The 21,872-nt window shown below is 43.5% G+C and overlaps 1 protein-coding gene across 2 annotated transcripts in view; it reads right to left on the bottom strand.

Annotated features, from left to right (window-relative positions):
• Nucleotides 1-1,889: 1,889 nt before the first annotated feature.
• Nucleotides 1,890-21,872, bottom strand: part of KNSTRN (kinetochore localized astrin (SPAG5) binding protein) — a 111,978-nt gene continuing 91,995 nt past the window's right edge. Inside the window, exon 9 of one of the 2 annotated variants that reach the window (XM_078659800.1) lies at nucleotides 1,890-2,618. In XM_078659800.1, the coding sequence (XP_078515926.1) occupies nucleotides 2,487-2,618 (132 nt within the window). In that variant the 3' untranslated portion in view covers nucleotides 1,890-2,486. The remainder of the gene's footprint in view (nucleotides 2,619-21,872) is intronic. The other variant, XM_078659801.1, reaches the window with a different exon arrangement.

Below are 21,872 nucleotides of genomic sequence, written 5' to 3'. Positions count from 1 at the left end.
ACTTTTTCCTCAGACTGCCTTGGTATATTCAAATATATGCCAAAGACAGAAATGGAGGTGGTCGAACCAATTTTGTCCACAAATTGAGAAATCGAGGAAGCATGTAAACAAATCTGTTTCAGCTTACATGAGAGACCATGGAATGGGCTCCCTGTACAACAATAACTTGCGTTACTACATGCAAGATATCTACAGAGGAGATGGAGTTCACTTCTCAGATGAGGGCAACAGAATTATCACTCTGAATTTAAGACTGTGCATTGGTACCTACTTATAAGTACCTAAATGTACCATAAACCCAAAAGCTCTTCTCAGAGCTACCCTACATCTGATCACTCACAATTATTATTTTAGTCTAAATTTTTTCACTAATTTTCAAGAAAGTACGCTCCCCACAACGCTTCCCGGTTCGCGAACCGGGCGCACTCCTCGCAAAAAAACTTAAAAAACGATATTGCCCCTAAACTCAGCCCTGCGAGACCCTTTTAAAGCCTCCACATCAAACCTAGGGGGTCAGGGAGGATCTACTATGCCCCCTTATGGTCATTTTCCCCTTCGCTTTGGCCTCCTCTTGTCTCTCGATCCTACCGAGAGACAAGATGGCGGCCGCTACGGACTGTTTGGAATGTTTACAGACGCCGAAGAACCAATCAGCTTCGCAAAGCTCCGTAACGCGAAAAGTACGCGAAGCGGAGCGCTGTTATAGATATATATCTTTTTTTGAACATTAATTTCTCAAAATCCACTGGAGCACATATATTGAGACCTAGCAAAGGCACATCGGGCTACCAGTCCCTACAATTTTGCCAATTTCGTGCAAATCCATTCAGCCGTTCCATTATTATTATTATTATTTTTTTTGCCCCGCGGGACCCTTTTAAAACCTCCACATCAAACCTAGAGGGTCAGGGAGGATCTACTATGCCCCCTTATGGTCATTTGCCCCTTCGCTTTGGCCTCCGCTTGTCTCTCGATCCTACCGAGAGACAAGATGGCGGCCGCTACGGACTGTTTGGAATGTTCACAGACGCCAGAGAACCAATCAGCTTCGCTTCACAAAGCTCCGTAACGCGTAAAGTCCGCGAACCGGAGCGCTGCCCGGTCCGCTGTTACAGATATATATCTTTTTTTGAACGTTAATTTCTCAAAATCCACTGAAGCACATATATTGAGACCTACAAAAGGCACATCGGGCTACCAGTCCCTACAATTTTGCCAAGTTTCGTGCAAATCCATTCAGCCGTTCGGGCTAAAAGTGAGGCCAACCGCCCTATGGAAAACTCAATGTTAAAAACACGTTTTGGGACCCCCCTTTTTTCTCGGCCCCCCCTTGACGAACCTCCCCCAAATTTTCAAGGGCTGCTCAGAAACAAAATGTGCCATTTTCCTGAGAATTTCAGCCAATTCCGTCCACAAACGCCAAAGTTATTAGACATAGAATTTTCAAAAATCCCATAGAGAAAAAATCCTAACTATATATACCTACTGGCGACCGCCAGTAGGTAATATATATATATATATATCTGAGCTGGGGATAGACAATTTATATTTTCGACCATGTCAGTTTTCTGTGAGAATCAGATTGCTTATTGTGCTGTTACCTTAATTTAAAAATGTTTTACACTTGCAAATACAAGGAAACATGTAGGAGCAACTTATTAGGCATAGATACAAACTTGCAAGCAAGGAAAAAGAAAATGCAGCTTAAACAAAACACTATATACATTGAAGCAATTGCAAGACACACACACGTTCATAACCTGTGACGACACTGGAAGAAGTCCAGCTAATAGATAAACTATGGTGGAGATGACGACACTAAATTGTACCCACAGTCACTTGTATGTCTCTGAAGGCTCCCTTAATTTCTATCAGCACACACTGAGATATTTTAATGTTGCAATTGTGAAATGCAGTCTTTAATAACCATTTTGATCGTATTCACACACCAAACTCTCTTTGTTGAGGCTTTAATACCAAACATTTGGGATTTCTATATTATACCTTTTACAGTACTAGTACCTTCAGTCAAAAAATCTAGATTATTGGTTTCCATCAAAAATAAGGATACAAACATTTCTCTAATGTTACAGTAAAACTTTTACATCCAGGTGATTCATCTTACTGCTCCAGTCCACTTTGTACAATTGTTTGAAGTATAATACACAGATTTTGGGGACGCACAAGACTGCATGTAGTCAGATGTGTCCAGTTTGCACAGTACGGACCAAGAAATACCGTACCCACTCCTTCGTAAGCATGCATCCATTAACTCTGAAAAATAGTTTTTACAGTGATAAAGGAGCCCATTGTCTGTGAATTAGATTCCACTGTTGGAAAATTCATACAACGAAATTAAAAACCATGGGTGATCAGGATAACTCATACATTTTAATATTCTTTTCTCCAACAAATTTCATCGCACTTCTCGATAGGTTGCCAAGTGAGCATCAACAGGTCAGCAGCATCCTGCCACCAAGAGCACCTCATTGGTCCAGCAGCAGTTCTGCCTGCCTGAGGGCGGTCCTGAAGTTCTCTCTGTCCTCCTCAAAGGTCTTCTGCTTCTCAAGAAAATGTGTTCTCTCCTCCTCAGCTGCCCTGCACATAGCATGTATAGCCTGTGGGAAGAGTTGACAGGTTTATGGCCCCTTTTCTAGATCAAATATTACAAGAAAAATCATGGTTTTGCACCCAAAAGGTTCAATTTTAAACTTGTGTGAAAGCACCTCTTACACCTGAACGTCCAGCCTATCATAGCCACCAGCAGCAAATTCTTCATATTAAGGCGGTGGGCATTACTATGTTGGAGAGCAACCATTATACTGCTGTCTAGATATGAAAAGAAACAATGCATGCCTGAGAAAATCCCTCAGGGGCACATGCATCCTTCTGTGAGGGGACACCATAAACAAAAAAGCCATTCGTGATGCCACTTGTGTCATACTTACACAACTCCACTAGGAGAAAAATCTTTGTTAAACATTCATGGTGCTGGTAAACAAGAGACAGAGGTCAGACCTGCTTTCTTTAGTGCAGGTAGGTGCCCTGATCACTTGATCGTGTAATAGCCATGCCAGTATGATATGAAATTAACTGTTTTCATAATTTAAATAAAAGTGCCGCCATTCCTGATGTTCAGACAATCTATCCAGACCATTCTCGGGGGTGTTTAATAACGGATAAAAAAGTTACCTACCACTGGTAACTGTGTTCCCATCAGGACTTTTATCTCGCAGATTCAACTCCTTAAGAAAATCCCTTCAGGTTTCAAATTTGTCTAGAAAACAATTCCCCAGTAGTAGCTGTCTACCGCCACCAGGTAGTAAAATTTCAGCATCAGCTGTGGCTCTGACCACCAGATGTCACTTCATTACAGTAGAATAGGTACCAACCAGCACATTGGTACGAGTTCCCAATATATTTTCCATTCCCCATTGAGGTGTTGTAGGAAGTTGGCTCTGTATATACTATACCAGAGTAAGGTATAGTGTGCACGGAGTCCAGTGGATCCCCAAAGACTTAAGTAGATAATACTAAAAGCTCTATTTGTGGTAGTGTGGTCAAGTATTTAGGCTTATTAGAGTGCTGTGTTAAGCATTTGTTGTACACAAGCAGGCAAACGTGATTACACACACTCAAAGTGTGAATCAAAGACCAATTGTTTTGTATAAAAAGTTATTACTTTGTTATTTTATTTTCAGAACCAAGATGAACTCAGTTGCAGGTAAGTAACAGTTTTTAAGAATAGCAACACTTTTTAAATGCAGTAGGTATTGAGTTGCAAAGACCTAAAAGTACTTTACAAGCGTATTGAAAATACTTTGACAATGTCAAATAAACAGTAGCAAACTTAGCAAATGTAAGAGATAGACATTTAGTGCAATAGACAGAAATGCAATGCAATCTTAAGGAAGGAAAACAAGTATATGCAGTTACAGGTAAGTTCTCAACTTACACATCCAATCTGCGTGGTTTGGACCAGCACTGTGAAAGGGTCAGATCAAGGCCGGTACTGCACCAACAGCGGCACTGTGGCAGCCATGTGCAGAGGTCACTGGGCCGAATGTTAGTCAATGGAGATTAGGGGCACCCTAAAGAGGTGCGGTTTTCAGGTAAGTATCTGCGGTTTCAGGGCACAGGCTCTGGTTGTTAAAGCAAGCACAAGGGGCCCATAAGGCAGCACCAACCAAACACCACCAGTGGCGGACGGTTGCAAATAGGCGCCCAATGCAACCGAAGGGGAATTTCTGTTGCACTTAGAGGCTGTAGGCTCGGACCAAGAGGCTGGACAAAGTTGACAAACAGCTAGGCAAGTATGTAGAGGTGTCAATGAAGGCCTGGGCACCATCATCATGGCTCCCCAAAGTCAGGGGGCAAAGGATGCAGAGGTGCCTTTAATCACTGGAGTATCATTACATAGGCCAGATGGAGGGGGGGCCCTTCAAGAGGAGGATGCAGGCTACTTCGTGAAGTCCACAAAAGCTTAATTTGAGGTCAGTATCTCTGGGAAGACTTCGCTGGACAGGTGAGCCAATCAGACGTGGGCCATGGGCCTCGAGTGAAGAATAAGCAGAAATGGCAGTTCCTGCTGGATCTGGAGACTTGTAGTTGGATTCTTCTGGACAGGGCCGTTGTCCTCGAGATATCTGGGCAATTTTTCTCTAGTTTCTGGAAGTCGCTGGCTACAGAACAGGCATAGTGTTCTTCGCAGGCTCTTTAAGCTGAAGACAGGCCTGTAGGGCTGGGGTCAAGCCAGTCATAATCTTCAGACTTTGCTGCATGGCGTCTTCTTCATCCTTCTTCTTTATAGGTTGCAGGAATCTGAGGATCAAGGTTCAGGGGTGCCCCCTAAATACTGAGTTTAGGGGCATTACTGATACAGGCAGGTAGTAGCCAATGGGCTACTTACCTTTTAGGGTGATTACACCTTTAGTATGTCCCCTCCCTTCGGGGAGGGGGGCATTCCCTAATCTTATTGGCTTGAAACCTTCCATTCAATGTGGATTTCCTAAGGAGGGGGTCAATTTGGTCTAGGGCACCTTAAGAGTGGTTCTGGCAGAGAGGGGACACACATCTGCTGACTACAAATTTTCCCACCGACCTTGCAGCCAAAAGTAGGGCCTGGTCAAGGTGGTGGGCTTTTCTACTAGTTGGAGAGGTCTTGGCTAGCATAACAAAGGGCTCACCGTCCTGAATGCTGTTCTTGCTTGTGGATAGGTGAGAGGCACCTCCACCCCAAGCAGGCTTTGCTCCTGACCCACATGAGCTCCCACGTCAGGGGGTCAGAAACATGTCTCTTTGTGTAGCAGGCTGGTGTGGACACGTCAACTGGACACAAAGGAGTTGGTCATTTTTAGGGGTCATCTCCAAGATGCACTCTGAGTGCATTTTGTAATTAATCCAGCACTGGCATCAGTGTGTTTTTAATATGCGGAGACGTTTGAAACCAAACTTCTTAGTATTCAGGACAGTCATCATAGAGCTGTGGAGTTCGTAATGACAAACTCCTAGACCATGCCCTTATTATAGCTACACCACACTGCAATGTATAAGAATGGAGTTAGACACTGTATGGGCATATGCAATAGTGCACCCTGCCTTAGGGCTGTGAGATCTGCTAGAAAGGTGACTTATCTATGCCACAGGCAGTGTTTGTGGGCATGACACACAGCAATATGTGCCATATCAATTCAAGTTTTGTCTGCACCAAAACACAGTCTGCAATGGCAGTGGGTATGTGTTAGGTGAGGTGTCCCTAAGGGTGGCACAATACATGTTGCAGCCCTTAGAGACCCTCTGCGGCACTGGGAACCTAATTAGCAGGGCCAAAGTGCATCAGATATCAGGCAAAAAAAGATGGGTAACCATGCAAAAAGAGGCACTTTCCAACAGGTGTGCAGAGAGGAAGTGAGAGCTTCAGCGGCAGTGACAACAACATGACAACATGTTTGCATACCATGAGATTTTATTATTCACTGCACTACTCATCATTGAAAAAGGCAGGTCAAAAGTTAGAGAAGGTCAGTAACTTTCATTTGAAGGATACCTCTTCCTGTAGATTTTGAATCCTATGAATGAGTCCTAAAGCAATACCACCCTAGTAGGTCTGAGTGAATACTAGTGGCAATTAACTAAAGAAACCATGCATCAAAGCACAGGCAAAATACCAGCCAATGTGTTCCTGAGCTGCAAAGCAGTAATGTTTTTCATAAGCAAGCAGGAATGACCACATGGCCATCTGAAGCCCTGTCCCTAGTGAAGAGAACACAATTATCCTATGGAGAGTCTTTTTGTGACTAAGGCATTTCCCGATTTTGTGACAAGAAAGGGCAAGTTTGGCTACTGCCTTGCCATTTCTTTTTAGCACTGACAAAGCCCACAAAGCACTAGTCCTCCCCTATTTCTTGTTGAGTGCTATAGTTGCTAAAAGATAAAGCACATCTGGGGTACAGGCTATGGAGCTGCTCTTTTATGGTGGAATGAGAAGTATAGAAGTGTTGCCGATCCGGGGCTGGGAGCTCTGCCCAATTCACCCAGCCGACCCCAGCCGATCGGTGTGGGAGCTCCGGGGGAGCAGCCCAGTCGACCCCAGACACGCACTGCTGCCTTTGATCTGGGAGCCCCGGGCAGCTCACCCTGTCGACCCCAGCCGATCGGTGTGGGAGCCCCGGTGGAGCAGCCCAGTCGACCCCAGACGTGCGCTGTTGCCTTTGATCTGGGAGCTCCGGGCAGCTCACCCAGTCGACCCCAGCCGATCGGTGTGGGAGCTCCGGTGGAGCAGCCCAGTCGACCCCAGACGGGCATTGTCGCCCTGGTTCTGGGAGCTCCGGGCAGCTCACCCAGTCGACCCCAGTCGATCAGTATGGGAGCTCCGGCGGAGCAGCTCAGTCGACCCCAGTCGGCTATCGCCGCCTTTGGGCCGGGAGCCTCGGCCAACTTACCCAGGCTATCCCGGCTGAGCTTTCCCCCCCCCCTTCTTTTGAAGAATTTTGTAAGGTTGCTCATTCGGTGTCTCCGCTTGATCCGCTGCCCCCCAAGTTTTGGAAGGCCTTTCATGCAGAACTTCTTCCGCCTCTGTTTTCGATCTGCCTCCAATCCTTGGAATCGGCGGCGGTGCCAGAATGCTGGAAGTTAGCGGTGGTGTCACCTCTGCTAAAAAAGCCAACCTTGGATCCGGCCTGTTTCTCCAACTACAGGCCGATCTCCTTGCTCCCTTTTCCGATCAAGATCCTGGAAAAGTGGGTAACTCGCTCTCTCTCTAGCTTCCTGGAGAACATCGGGTGGTTCGACGAGGCCCAGTTTGGCTTCCGACCTGGACATGGGACGGAGACCGCGCTGGTGACCGTATTGGACAATCTGCGTTCGCGTGTCGACAGTGGTCGGGCAGCCTTTTTAGTGCTGCTCGACATGTCGGCCGCGTTTGATACGGTCTGCCATCGGACCCTCGTCCGGAGGCTGGAGGAGTGCGGGGTCACCGAGGGGGCTAGAGACTGGCTGATTTCATATCTTGGTGGTAGGCAACAGTTGGTCTCACTTCCGCCTTTCAGCTCTGAGCCAAGGAGAATAGGACAGGGGGTTCCACAGGGCTCGGCCATCAGCCCGATACTGTTTAACCTGTACCTCCGCCCTTTAGTCCAGCTAATTATTTAATTATGCCGACGACACCCAGCTGGTCTTCTCCTTGGAAGGGAATAATGCGGTCTCGTTGGGCACCTTCCATCGCTGCATGGCAGCCACAGCGGACTGGCTACGAGCTAACTCTCTGCAATTCAATAGCTCGAAGACGGAGGTGCTCCACTGTTCTACTGATCGTATTCCGCGGGTACTCCCCGAGAACTTCTGGCCCAGTACCTTTACCGAACCAGTGTCGGCATCGGAGTCAGCACGCAATCTGGGGGTAATGTTTGGCTCTAATTTACAACTTGACATACACGTCAACAAAACCATCGGAACGTGTATGATGCTGCTACGCATGTTACACAGAGTCCTGCCTTTTCTCCCTGTCCATGCTAGGCCGGAAGTAGTCCGTGGGACCATACTAAGTCGTCTCGACTACTGCAACGGACTTCTTCTGGGGGCCCCAAAAAATGTGATAGGGAAGCTTCAGCGGGTGCAGAACATGGCCGCTAAGCTGGCCCTTTCCTGGCCCAGGTCCAGCTCTTCCACCCTTGCGCTACGAGATCTGCACTGGCTCCCGGTAGATCTGCGGGTTCAGTTTAAAGCGGCATGCTTGGTGTTTAGAGCTGTACACCTTTCGGGCCCTATCCCTCTGCAAAATATGTTTGCATGGTATTCGGCCCCACGGCTCTTGCGGTCTTCGTCGGCTCACCTCTTGGTGGTGCCAAGGTTTCAAAGAGTGAGGATGGGTGGCCGCTCTTTTAGCGTGGCTGCAGCGAAATTATGGAACTCCCTCCCACTTTCTTTAAGGAGTCACAAGGACTTCTTCCGTTCAGGAAGGCTTTAAAAACGCATTTATTCCCTAAATAATGGTTGCGCGACTATCTCAGTCAAGTGCATGGTCTGATCTGATCAAAGCGCCAGGATGCCCTTTGGGTGACAGGCTTGCGCTCTATAAATATATTAAATAAATAAATAAATAAATAAATAAAGAAGAAGGATGAGTGTAATAGGCTGGTCCCAAGTTAAGGGAGATACCACCTTGATCAGGAAACATGGGCAGGTACGAAGGACCAGCCTATCTGTGTAGAAAATGTTTTAAAAGGTGGACAAGCTGAGAGTGCCTGAAGATATCAGACTAAGGGATGAAGGTATTGCCATCAACAATACAAACTTCAAATTAAGACGTTGAACTGGGCCACTGTGCATTGGACTGAATGGCGATGCCACAAGCTTCAACTTCTACTGGCAAATAATGGACATAGCGCGCAAACAAGTAAAGCAAACCTTTTAGAACACGTGTCTCTAGAGGCAATTTCAACCAGGAGTGGTGGGCAGGGAGATACATAATGGCAGATACAGCCAAAAGCCCTTAACTGTAGCCACTGTTGACAATCAGTCCCTCATGTGAAAATCGTAGGAAGTTGAAAAGGTAGCATTTAAACAGATCCAAGTATTTTGACTTGCATTGCTGAAGATTTGTTCCATCACCCTTCACACATGGATTTTGTAGTGGATTTCCTGGCAGCCAATAGGACGTCCCAAACTTCAGGATGGACACAAAACTACTCTAGCTAGCACTGTTTAAGCTCCACTTATGCAGTCAGTGTTCATTGACTGACCTGATCATCCTTCTATGAAAGTTGGAACAACCTTTATAGGAAAGGAAGAAGTGGCCTAATGCGGAGTGCCGAAAGATTTGCGTAACAGATCCATCTTTCCCACTCCATCTTAATGAACGATGATGGTGCTGAATGATCTCAATGATGTGCCCCGAGATGAAAGGCAAAAATGTGTTTATGGCAAGACAGTCTGGCAGCAGTTTCAACACAGTTATGTGTAGATAATCCTCAGATGTGGAACAAAGGCCTTCCTCCAGCATGTGGCCCAAAAGGTGTTCACTGCCCAGTGCGGAGGCATGAGTTACCACAATGGCCTGTGTCTGCTGTGCTGAAGACACAACAGACCGAAAGGTTGGGATTCGTCTCTTTAGCTCTGCAGATCCGGGTGAACAGACAGAAAGACCTGCATCTGGCTTGGGAGGCTCCCTTTAAGTTGGAGCCACTGTTTTCTGAGGAATCACTGAAGTGCTCTCATCCGACACTTTGTGTATGCACAAAGCCAAGTGCAGAACAGAGTTGTGCAGAATCGGGATCTGTTTGAAGGTCAAAATCCTCAGAAATATATCCCAAATATCTGGGATCCTCTTAGGAGGATAAAAAGACTTCATGTGGGTCATGTTAAGGACAGTCTCTGCTTAGGAGATGAGTTTTTTTCTGATGTTGATGGTAAAGCCCACCTTGTGGAGGAGATTTATTGTATGCTGATATTGTTCTCTGACCAGTGCCACACACTCCACTTTCACCACCCATTCACGCAGGAATGTAAATACATGGACTCCTGACCTTTGCAATGAAGCTGCCACACCAGTTTCATAAAATCTCAAGGTGCAGTCGTCAGCACAAATGGTAAGACTCAATGGATAGTGCTGAGACCCCAATGTGAACCTCAGGTAAAGTCAGTGGGTGGGAAGGATCACTAGATGGCAATAGGGGTTTTGGTTGTCCAGGAACACAGAATTGCCAACTAGTATCTGCTTCACCCCACTCCTCCACCCTGCCCTCAAAGAGGGACAACAATATTTGGCTCAGAAACAGTACCCAAAACGTGTCCGACCAAATGAACAAGTTCAGAAAGCAGAGATCCAGATTAGGTCTCAGATCTTAGTCCTTCTTGTGGACCAAGAACTAAAGGGAGTAGAATCCCACACCACTTTCTTTCAGAAGCACAACCTCTGACTCCTTTGATTGATCAGCAAGGCAAAGACTTCTACCTCCAAAATCTAAGCATGTGCCTGGGAGCACGCCCTACTGGAAGAAAGGCGGTCCAGGAGGGTGAGACTAGAAGTGACCCATTAAGATTGGTTTGATATCTCCGTGATGGTATAGCCCCCAACTGGTGTAAACGTGGACAATCCACCCCAGGAAAAAAATGGTGGTGTCTGTCTTGAGCTTGATGTCCTTTCTTTCCTAGATTTTGCCAACTTTTGCTTAGAAATAGTAAATTGCCCCATCCACTACCTTGTCATCTTGAAAGAAGGCAACCTGCCCCTTAATTAGACAAAGGGAGATAGGCCTGTGTCAGCATTGGGAGTAATGCATAACACACACAACAGTTTCTGTAATTATTCATTACAATTTAAACCACTAGCTCTAGCCAACTCTATGTTATCTTTGATAACTATTGAATCATTCTACAAGACCATTACTCCTGGGATGATATAGAGAAGTCTTGGAATGCTTGATTCCCCAAAAATGTAAGAAATCTGAAAATTGGCCAGATGTGAATTGACATTCATTGAATAATAATATTTAATCGGGAATGCCTTCTTTAAAAAAAAAATGGATTCCAAAAACTCAACGACTTTAGAACAATTGGCAGACAGCACAAACTTAATTTACGGCCAGCAGGTGTAAAAATCAACAACTACAATTCCATATTCCAACGAACCCCCAGAAAGTACAAAAAGGATCAATGATGTGGATGACTAATTTCCTCCATGGCTTGTCGGTACCGCAATCGCTTCCGCAGGACTAGGAACTGTAACTTGCAATTCATCACTGCTGGCACAATTGACGCAATCTCTGACAAAATGCTCAACACTCCTGTCCTGCCCAGGCCACAAGAAATTCTCTTTTATTGGTATTTTCATTGTGTGCATGCTGATGTGCCCCTCATGAGTCAAAACCAAAATTCTGTTTCTCATACCTTCTGGAACTACTAAGGTATTAACCCGGTACAGATGTTCATTAATGATGGATAATTCATGAAACACGTGTTTGTGTCAATCTTCACACCATCTGATCTCCACTGCGACCACCCTTAATGAGTACCTTCTTTCCCCTCCTTCATTTGTACATCAGAATCGCAGTAAGTAAGCACACTTTCCTAAATAGCACCATCAGAACGCTGTTCACCAGCACACACAAGATAGGTGTCTAAATTCTCTAATGTTTCCATCTTACCATGCAGATTCTGATTGAGAAGGAGAGACATGCAATCTGCCAACACATTTTTAGCACCTGGAACATATTCCACCTTATAATTGTATTCCTGTAGTCTATACTGCCATTTGGCAATTTTAGGCGTGGCTCGTCCCATACCTTTTGTAGTGAATAATTGGACCAAGGGTTTATGGTCAAAACGCACAGTGCAATGAGAACCCCACAAGTACATTTTAAAATGGACGCTGCCCCACCAACATGCTAGAGCCTCCCTTTCGATCACGGAATAGGAAGCCTCAGCACCTTTCGAACTCCGAGGCAAATGCTACAACTTCATCCTTACCATCCCTGCGTTGCATGAGGACTGCACTCTAGGCCCATTTGGCTGGATTCTCTCCTAATGATGGTTTCATCACGTGTGTCGAAGGGTTTCGAGGGTACGGCATGTACAATTTCATTTTTTATGAGCTCAAATTCCTGATTTCACACATCATCCCACACAAACATATTTTTTTTTCCAGTAAGTTCCTCAAATCTAATCAAATCATATTTTCTCTGCACACGTCTGGATAAATCTTGCCTAAAATTCTATCAGACCCAAAAAAAAGATTTCAATTGGTCTTTGTTATGAGGAGATGACGCGCAACACCCATTGGACTGAAAGGGCTTCAGCCTCCCCCGTTGTGTGTGGCAGCCCAGGATGAGATAGCATCCCGGGCACACACACCGCCGCACCTGAGCACTTCACAGGTCTTTAAGACCATTTACATGTTAATGAGACCTTGCTGTTGTTTCACCCCTTCTAAGAGCCCCTGCAGCTCCACTCTGCCTATTGATTAATGGTTCAGCCCCCCCCCCGAAATTTTTCCTCAGCCCCCCCCCCCCCGAAATTGGGCTCTAGTTGCGCCTATGGAACAGACCCATTAGCCTTGCGTGCCAGAACAATGGGGGCTACCCAATTTGAAGACTCAACAGGTTCAATGACTCTTTGCACAGAAAGTTTATTTAATTCTTTCTTTAATTCGGGCAGAAAGGCTAAGGGAACTCTTCGATCAACTTGATCTTGTGAGTAAAACCCTTCAGTATGCCAGACCCCTTTTTTAAAAACTCGGGATATTGTGTTTCCCAATTGTTTTGATACTTCACATGAAGAATGGGCAAATAGTTGTTCTGTAACACTACCTGGGTAGGATTGTTGGGGTCAAGCAAAAATGCCCAGGTTATTTTGATCTTACTAACAAACCCAAATCATCTTTGGGTACATACACAACCCCATCCATGCAATTGGTTTGAAATTTAAGAGTGGAAGGAATTCACCTACAACATCAATGTGATTACTGCTGTAACCTACTGGATGAACCTTCGAATCAGAGAGTTGAACTCCTCCAAACTGATTACACCATACTTTCTCACTCAACATTGTGTAAGGCGACCCAGAGTCTGCCATTACTTTCACATTAACACCATTTACACCCACAATGCAAAATGGTCTCACAAAATCATTTGACCCGATGCAACACAATGTGCCTGAGGAAGCTTTTACCACCAAAAGTACTTTTTCTTCATCCCTGTTGAAAGCTCATCCTCATCACCTCTGCAAGAGCCCACCTCATGGATTTTTGTTGTTGTATTCTACTATAAGTGCTACAAACTCTAGCAAGATGCCCCTTTCGCATGCACTTGGCACATGTGCGGTCCTTAGCCGGGCATACTATGGAATTTGCCGAATGAGATAAGCTACCACACCGATAGCACTCTAATTGTCTGGCTGACTGTCTTTTGATGAATTTGTTGGATAATTTTACTGCATCCCCTTGCATTTTGTTTTCACAAACAGATTTCACAGCAAATACATCATGGGGTGGGACTTTCTCCTCTGACACAGTCATTTGGCTCATGAAAGATGCAGTACTCTCTATTCTAGAGGTTATTTCCACAGCTTTCGCCAATGTTAAATTAGGCTTGGACAATAAGTCCTACAGATTTTTTTTATTGTTAGTCTGCTCTCCCAGTTGATCTAGTATCATTACATCCTTGAAGTCTCTGGACTCACATGAAACAGCCAAGATTCTTAAGGCCCCACATAACTAGCGGCCCATTCACCCACAACTTGAATTTATAAAACCTATTTCTTTCCATAAGAACATTTTTCCTTGCTTTGAACCTCAAGTCTAAAGCTTTTATGGCTGCGGCATACTCGGCAATTACACCATCTCCTTCACCTTCCCTAGCCATGATCAGTTCAGAGGGAATAGGTTTAAGAATTTGTGCCCATCTGGACTTAAAGAATGTTGAAGAATGGCAAATTTCTTTTAGTAAGTAAAGGAATCACCTTCTAACGCATCCAAATACGCCTCAAATTATTTCTTCCATTATTCCCAATCCAACTCCAGAGGAAGGAACTAGTGAATGCCGCATGGTAAATTAAAAAAAAATGGTCTCCCTGTTATTTATTTGATTAGGCTTGTGAAGGGCTGGAGGGTAAAAATGTGTAACACAGAAAATGAGATCTAGAAGATAAGCGTGCACATCACTGTTGAGCAGCACCACTAAAAATAGCAGTTGAAACAATGTGAGAACGGTTCAATTGATTGGCGCGTAAACCAGAATCAAAGGCAAACTGCTGCAAAAAGTAATGCTGAGGAATTTTCTTTTTCTCGACACAAAGACAAGTCTGTGTATCAATAAGACAAGTGTGCGTATCACTGGTGGTGAGACGCATAAGTAAATGGCCCAATTCTGTGAAGATTGCTGGTCATGAGGAAAGTGTGCGTATCACTGATGATGAACCGCAGTAGGTAAGCGTGCACACCACTGATGTGCAGGCCGACTTGAAATGGCTGCCCAAGGAAGAATTAGGAAAGGCCCAATTCATAATGGCCGAATTAGTTGCGACAATGAATGCCAATGTCCCAAGTTCACGTATCACTGATGAGAAACGCAGCAAGTAAGTGTGCAAATCACTGATGTGCAGCCCGAATAGAAATGGCCGCCGGAGGAGGAAGTCGGAAAGAACCAATCCAAGATGGTCGAAGTAAACGTGCAAATGACGTTTGAACGTTGACGTCGCACACATCGCTCGAGCTCCAGGACAGTGAGCCCAAGCAACGGAACAAGCTCGTGCAACCTTGTTGCCCCCGAAATAGAGAAGCACAGTACCTGCGGATCCCCACACTTTAAGATGCAGGATCGGAGAAATGCCTGCCAACCGGAGGCGTTCCGGCCAAGGTGGGCGGCTAGGAAAGGGAGGTAGAATCAAGATGCTCTGTAGATCAGCTGGAACCGAGGACGCAAAGTAGGAACTCGTCCTGTCTCAGTACCACTTATCGCCACTGCAAATGACACGAAGACAAGGTAATAAGTAGTCCTCTATTCAAGTATCGGTTACAGGACGAGCCAACAGCATTCACTTCAAGTCTCACACTCCACCTGCCCGTTTTTCCTCTGTTCCATCTCCCTTGGCAACCACAATGTTCCAAGGGGAATGTTAGGACCCAACATAAGATCAGAAGCAAATAGATCAGATCACCAGGAAAAAAATATGGGCAGAAGGGGTAGACAGGTGCACAATTCAATACAAGTTAGATTAGCTTCTGTTTTTGCTCCTGATGGCAGCTGAAATGTTGAGCGTGGTGGGCCGTTCTCTGCTTGAGAAGCAGTGCCCCAAGACTTTATAGCAGTAGACGAAGGCCATGTTTCTAAACTGGAATATGCGTTTATTAATTATATCAGCAAAGGGAGAGGAGACGTGGTCACAAAAAACAGAAGTCTGAAACTATTTGTACACAGGCAGTGGGGTTAGAGAAGCTGTAAGTTTAGCCAATTCCAACATGGTGTCAATTTATCGGCCCACAGAGCCCATATGGTTTTATATTCTCTACCTGGAGGTGCATAGAAAGGTCTTTCAGGTTCAATTCTGACAATGAAACTTAGACTATTAGACTTTGCAGTGGATGGTGAGAAAACAGATATTGGGTACATGAGCTGCCTTGGAAAAAATCAAGCTTCACTAGATGGAATCCACCACTTCCGCAGGTAGTGGAGAAATCTAGCCTCATCCAGAGAATGCATTATTACTGCAAATGACCCAAGGACCGTTTCCTTGAGTAAGAACATAATATTTCCTTCCTATGGTTCTTTTTTGTGAGTATATCTCTTTGGAGAATTTTCCTGGACTGAAGACTTAGCAGAAGACCAAGGGGAAAGGTAAGAATTTGATTCCGCTAGCCAGCCACTAGTAAAAACCTTCCTTCAGCACCTCTTTGCAGGTTAGCAGCTCCCTCCATAGAGGCTTTGGGAATGCAGTTGGGGACCATGACTGACAACAGATACCAACAGTAATGTCAACTCCACAAGCACTGACTACCACATGGCTGTACCAACAAAGGTCACTTGATCAGACTCTTGCCTATATAAACGGATGTATGACGTTACAACGCACACTTTTAAAATGCATTTTTTACAACGCAACACCCATTACAACGCATTCCATTACAACGCATGCCATTACAACGAAATTTTAAAAACTACATTTACAACGCATTCCATTACAACGCATACTACCTTTACACTAAAGCTTAATCCTGACAAGACGGAGTTGGTCCTGACACTCAACGTATACATGAGCCCCCTCGCAACCATCGCGCGACAACACAACCTCAACATCGTCTCCTACGCCGATGACACACAGCTGATCCTCTCCCTCACCAAAGACCCTAACACCGCCAAAACCAACCTACATGAAGGGATGAAAGAAGTTGCCGAGTGGATGAAGAACAGCCGCCTAAAACTGAACTCTGACAAAACGGAAGTCCTCATCTTAGGCTCATCCCCCTCCGCTTGGGCCGACTCATGGTGGCCACCGGCCCTGGGAACCGCACCCATACCAACGGACCACGCACGTAACCTGGGATTCATCCTGTGGTACTGAAAATTCTGGACCAGTGTCATGAAACATCGTCGTATCATGACGAATTTGGTATCAGCAGACTGGAAATGACGAGTATACTATGCACAATCATTTTCGTCGCATTCGGGTGAAGAAAGCACCCTGAAATCAGAGTTTCCATCTTGAACCCTCGGGTTCCATTTTGTGAATAACAGCCATTTTGTGGATTGCCCTTACAGTAGGCCTTCACTGTGGCAGAACAAGTATTTAAGGACATAACCTTAGCATGGGTTTCTCTGTATCTGAATGAATTACAGAGAGTAACCCTTTTTCACCTGGAACTGACCTTTCTGTAAAACTAGTTTCCTAGCTGATTGGTGTCTAAGTTTTTCAATTACTGATTAGGACCTTGTTAACCATTAAGTTTCCTTGTGCATGTGTTATCTTAAACAACATCTAAATGTATTCTTTCCTTAAAGACTTTCTTTTCTGAAACTTGGGTTTTTGTTATGTGTCGTGACTGCCATCTAGTGTTACTTTTTATGTAGGCTTCAGAAGTTAGTTTGTGAGCCAAACAGTCAAATCATATATACATATTAACCAGGGATTTCTTCGTGCACTGGAGTTAATTTTAGAAGCTGGCCTTTCCTTGCCAAACCAGTTCCTGCCCTTTAGTTGATCAAGATTATAGATCAGAGCATAGGACATTGTAAAGATTTACTACACACAAACGTGCCTATCTTACTTTCATCTGTTCTTGTTCCTGCCTCCACGAGCTATTTATGACATGGGCTGTGACCTTACTGTTTTGGGTTTATCCGGCCTTGTCAGCTAGAGAATGTATGCATTATGTGGACATTGTTTATGGCCTGGACTTATCTTGAAAGTGGGTTTTGCATCTGTGTGCACGTTCTGGGAATGTACTTCAAATGTGTGCCTAGCGCACAATGCATGGTATAAAGGGTCTGTGCTCAGACCATTCAGCAGACTGCCTCATTCAATTGCTAAGGCAGTTGGGTGACGTAGCCTCAATTAATTGTAATAAAGATGTCTTTTCATATTTCAGATTCTCTTTTGATTTCTTTGCTGCATTTGAATGGATTACTTATTGGTAAGACCCCTGAGAAGGAGTTTGTGGATTTTTGGAACCACAAATGGCGCGACCAACCTGGGGCTCATCAAGAAGTGACTATCTGAAGGGTTAATCTTGTCAGAGGACAGAAATCTACTGGGGAAGGCAAGACAGAAATCTACTAAAAGAGGTACTGTGCACAGAGGTTCTGGGGGATTCTCTGTCTTTGCGGACCAGTGTATTTTTGATTGTTCTGACTTAAACTCTCCAAAAGATGTCACTCCTGACTGAGGAACCTTTTTGGCGTAAGTGTTTTTTTAAGAAAAGAGACTGTTAGTGCAGTTAGAACTTGGCAGTTAGAATTTGGACAACTATTTGTTTGGTATAGCTTTGATAGGTTTGTATAGGTTTGTATATGCGAATTGCAATTTGTGTAGGCAGGTAATGAAGGGATTTTTGTCTCCATCTGTTTTAGTTGAAGTATAAGTGGGTCGCTCCCAGTCCTTTGTTCTTTGGTTCTGTGGTTCTTTGCTTAGTTTGTTTGGTCCTTAGTTTATTTGAAGATTGCAATTTTCAATAACCAAGGGTTTTGTATATTTACAAGTGTATCGATAGTGATAGCCCCTTGAAGTTAGAGGCTAGATTAGTGAGCTATAAGATGCCTGATCTTAGCGAATTTGGAGATTTGTGTTGGCCAACTTTGTATACGTTTGGATTTGCCGGCTTCCCCTAAAGGGAATATCTAAATAGGTTTAGATATACAAACATATTTCTTCCTTGGTGACTTTGTATCCCCAGGGAATTAAAATATGACATAATGCAAAACAAGGATCCTTTGCTCTATGCAATTTTTCATGCAAAACGATTTTTGGTGTTCTGCCACCTAAAGCTAGTGTATTGAGTGTATTTTTGGTTTCCTGCACATACAGTGGTCTGTTGAGCTATTTATGCAGTCTTTTTGAACACTATTGAGAAGTGTTTCTTGTAAATATGGTTACAGCTACAATGGTTGGGTTTTGAGTACAGTCTGGGCTGTCCTGTTTTCGTCCTGAGTGTTGATTTGTGGGTTTGATGTATGTTTAAATGTTTATGTGGCTTTTTCTCATTAGTGTAACTTCGGTATGTGAGTGGCGTTTGCGCAATTCATGAAACAGATGCCTGAAAGCGCTGTATTGTGTGTCCTCAATGTTTTAACACTTTCTGTTTATGTCTGCAATGAGCTCAATGTGTGTGTGTGTGTGGATCATGTACAATAGATATAAATAAGGCCCCAAAAAGAAAAAAACGAAATTGTCTATTTTTGCAAAAATAAATAAACAGCATTTTTTTTTCCTTAGTTGCACTGTATTAGATGTTCACAGGCAAGCCTTTCAGCTGCAGTATATTTGATAGGAATGTTCATTTAGCCAGCACTTTTCCAGTTAAACATGGGTGGAATTTTGCATAACCGTCCTTTTAAATAGATGTGGCGCAGAAATATGACGCAGGAATGTGACGCGTTTTAAGTTAGGCATATGCGCTCAGGTTTGTGAGTTAATGCATCCAAAATGATAGGCAAGGGATGCAGTGGGCTCTTATATGTAGAACAATCACAAAAAGGAATAATTGGTTTTATTTGAAGAGAAAAATTATTAATTATGAAAAATAATTATTAAAAAAATAAGTGCTACAAAAATCGTTTTTTAATATTTATAAAGCTTAACACTCATACTATGACTTCCTAGCATTAAAATTTGATTTAAGTTAGGTTGCATCACTAAAATGACAAGCATTCGTGTGTATAATTTTCCCTTGGCATAGGCACAAGCAAGCTCATTTTTGTAAAATATAAGTTATTATTTTCAAATGCCTGACTCATGGGTTATGTAATAGACATTCTAGTAATGCATATTATGCAAGAAAATTGTAGGATATTCATTTTTTTAATGCCCAAACTATGAAAGTCGATTTTGAGTAAAACACTGTTTAAACTGCATTTTGCTTTCATTCAGAGTACCTTTAAAAGTGTCTCAGGCTTAAGCAAATACATACATTTAGGTTTTGATATATATATTTGCAGGTTGTGCCTTCTTATGATTCAGTGGGTTAATGTGCCAGTACAAAGGCTTGTTTTAATATCAGGGTTGAAGGTTCTAGCTTCAGCTAGGCCTACGGGAAGTTTGTTTATTTAAGATTGATGAAGTGTGTACCATAGGATTGCAACAAGCATTTACTAAAAAAAAAAAACTGGTCTGTGTGTCTTTAGGTTTTGAGAAACTGACAGTAAATGTAGTTTAATGATCTGGGAACAGAGATAATTTTAGCGCCTAAGAAAAAAAAGGGAGAATTTATTTTTCAAAATACAGTGAATTATTGCAGGTTAGAGCCTTCTGGCTTTGACAACGTCAGTGTGGCAGAGGCGGAGGGCTGAGGTTATGCAGAGGCTGGCTGAGCCGCGCTGTTGAGATGTAATCTTTTAGTTTTCCTGTCGGGCAATGGAGAAGGCCGTCGTGTTGACATTTATGACCCTTTTAATTAGGACTTTGCCTCTGAGGAATGCAGAATGACCTCTGAACGGGCCTCCAAGGGAGGGTTTCTGGTTTCTCCGTGAGAACATCAATAAAATGAAAGAACTCAATTTAATATGGAAAATCAAAGGGGTTTCTTTTCCAAATGTCGTGTTAAATGCTCTGCAGAACTGATACATTTGTGTCTCCACGCTAAGAAAATGAATGTTTGCCAGCTGCGTTTATTTGACAGAAAAAGAAGTGTTGCATTAAGTCTTAGATAAAAAATGAGATGCAGCCCTTTTCCAAAATTTTGAAGGCTACAGGCCTAAGTGAAAAAAAAAACGATTTGCTAATTAGGAATCATTTCTTTCAGTGGAAATTATAGGTCCCAAATTAATATGGAATGTCAGTGTAACATGAGGGCTTCATGTTGCAAGGTGACTGACAAGATGGTAACAGTTAAGTAATGGAAACTTATTTTTGTGTTTTCTTAATGTGTACCATGTTTTGTCTCCTGATTAAAAGTTATAATTGATATTCGTTTGTGGGCAAAAATGTCTCCCTTGTGTGTTGTGTATTTTTTCTGTTGCTTCTGCCTACAGACCATTCATGGATTGTTCTGGGTGATTTAAAGCAGACAAGACACGTGAGTTTGATTAATTGAAAGGAAATGTGTTTTTTGCGTGATTATCCTGTATGTTAGAAGAGAGACAGTACATTTGACAGTGGACTCCAACTGCGTTGTGTTCTACTGTCAAAAGGAGGGTACAGGCCTACAGGCCCAAATATTGGGGTTTTGGGCTGCAGGTTTACAGTGCATAAAGTACATGTGCCATGGTGCTGTGTGTCACCGCTTTATTTTTTGTATGTTTTGTTTTATGTTGTTACTATTATAAGTTCCCCAGTGTTGTGAAAGGATCCGTATAACGATACGTATTGTTGCACAACAGTTGGATGGATTTGGTATAAATGATAAATTTCACAGATATGATTTTTTCATATTGTGAACCAGACAGGCAGCACTTTTACCAGTGCATGCCTAAATTTGGCTATAATGATATTGAAGAAAACGAAAAGGTATACAGGTTCAAAGCGTATCACCTGATGTTAGTCACTTACTGCACATTCCCTTAAAGGAATAGGCAGCCCTACATTTTCATGCATCCTTGATTGGACCTAAGGATACAATTATAGATCTGTGACTCAAGGTGGCCTAATTTCTATATTGCATTACTTAATCATGTTCTGTTTCCCAAATAGCATATGGCTTTGTCCCTTGAAAGGAAACCAGGTTTCATTTTTCTCTGAAGAAGGAACTGGAACATTAGTTAGGATTACCGTATATGGTGTAGTTGCCAGTACTCTTGGTGCTGTGTCACAGGCCTGAGGCACCCAAGCAAACTCTTGTTCTTCCTATAGATTTTTCTTTTATTGCTTCTTCCCTGACCGATGTCGCATCATGCTTAGTTATTGGGGATTTTAGTTGTGTCCTACTTCCATTTCCCTTTTCCATATTTCTTTCACCAGTCAGCCCATTTATTATTATGGGTGTATTGTTTATGCGCACACTTTTAGACTAGAGTGATGTATCAGGGACCCCCCATGTTATGTAAAATGTTTTTTTCAGACTGACTGTCGGGGTAGTGACAGGCTGGTTAACTGACCCAATATTATAGTAAGACACGTTTTCCATCTCAATAGGAGATATCTTAAGTTTACCCTTTTGAACATGACAAATTTTCAATGCCTATTTTTATTTCTCAGTTCCCTTTTGTTCCTGCTGCTCTAATTTTTGGTGGGAT

Source organism: Lissotriton helveticus, chromosome 9 (assembly GCF_964261635.1).
Source record: "Lissotriton helveticus chromosome 9, aLisHel1.1, whole genome shotgun sequence".
NCBI classification, from domain to species: Eukaryota; Metazoa; Chordata; class Amphibia; order Caudata; family Salamandridae; genus Lissotriton; species Lissotriton helveticus.
This window is presented reverse-complemented; position numbering and strand designations above follow the sequence as displayed.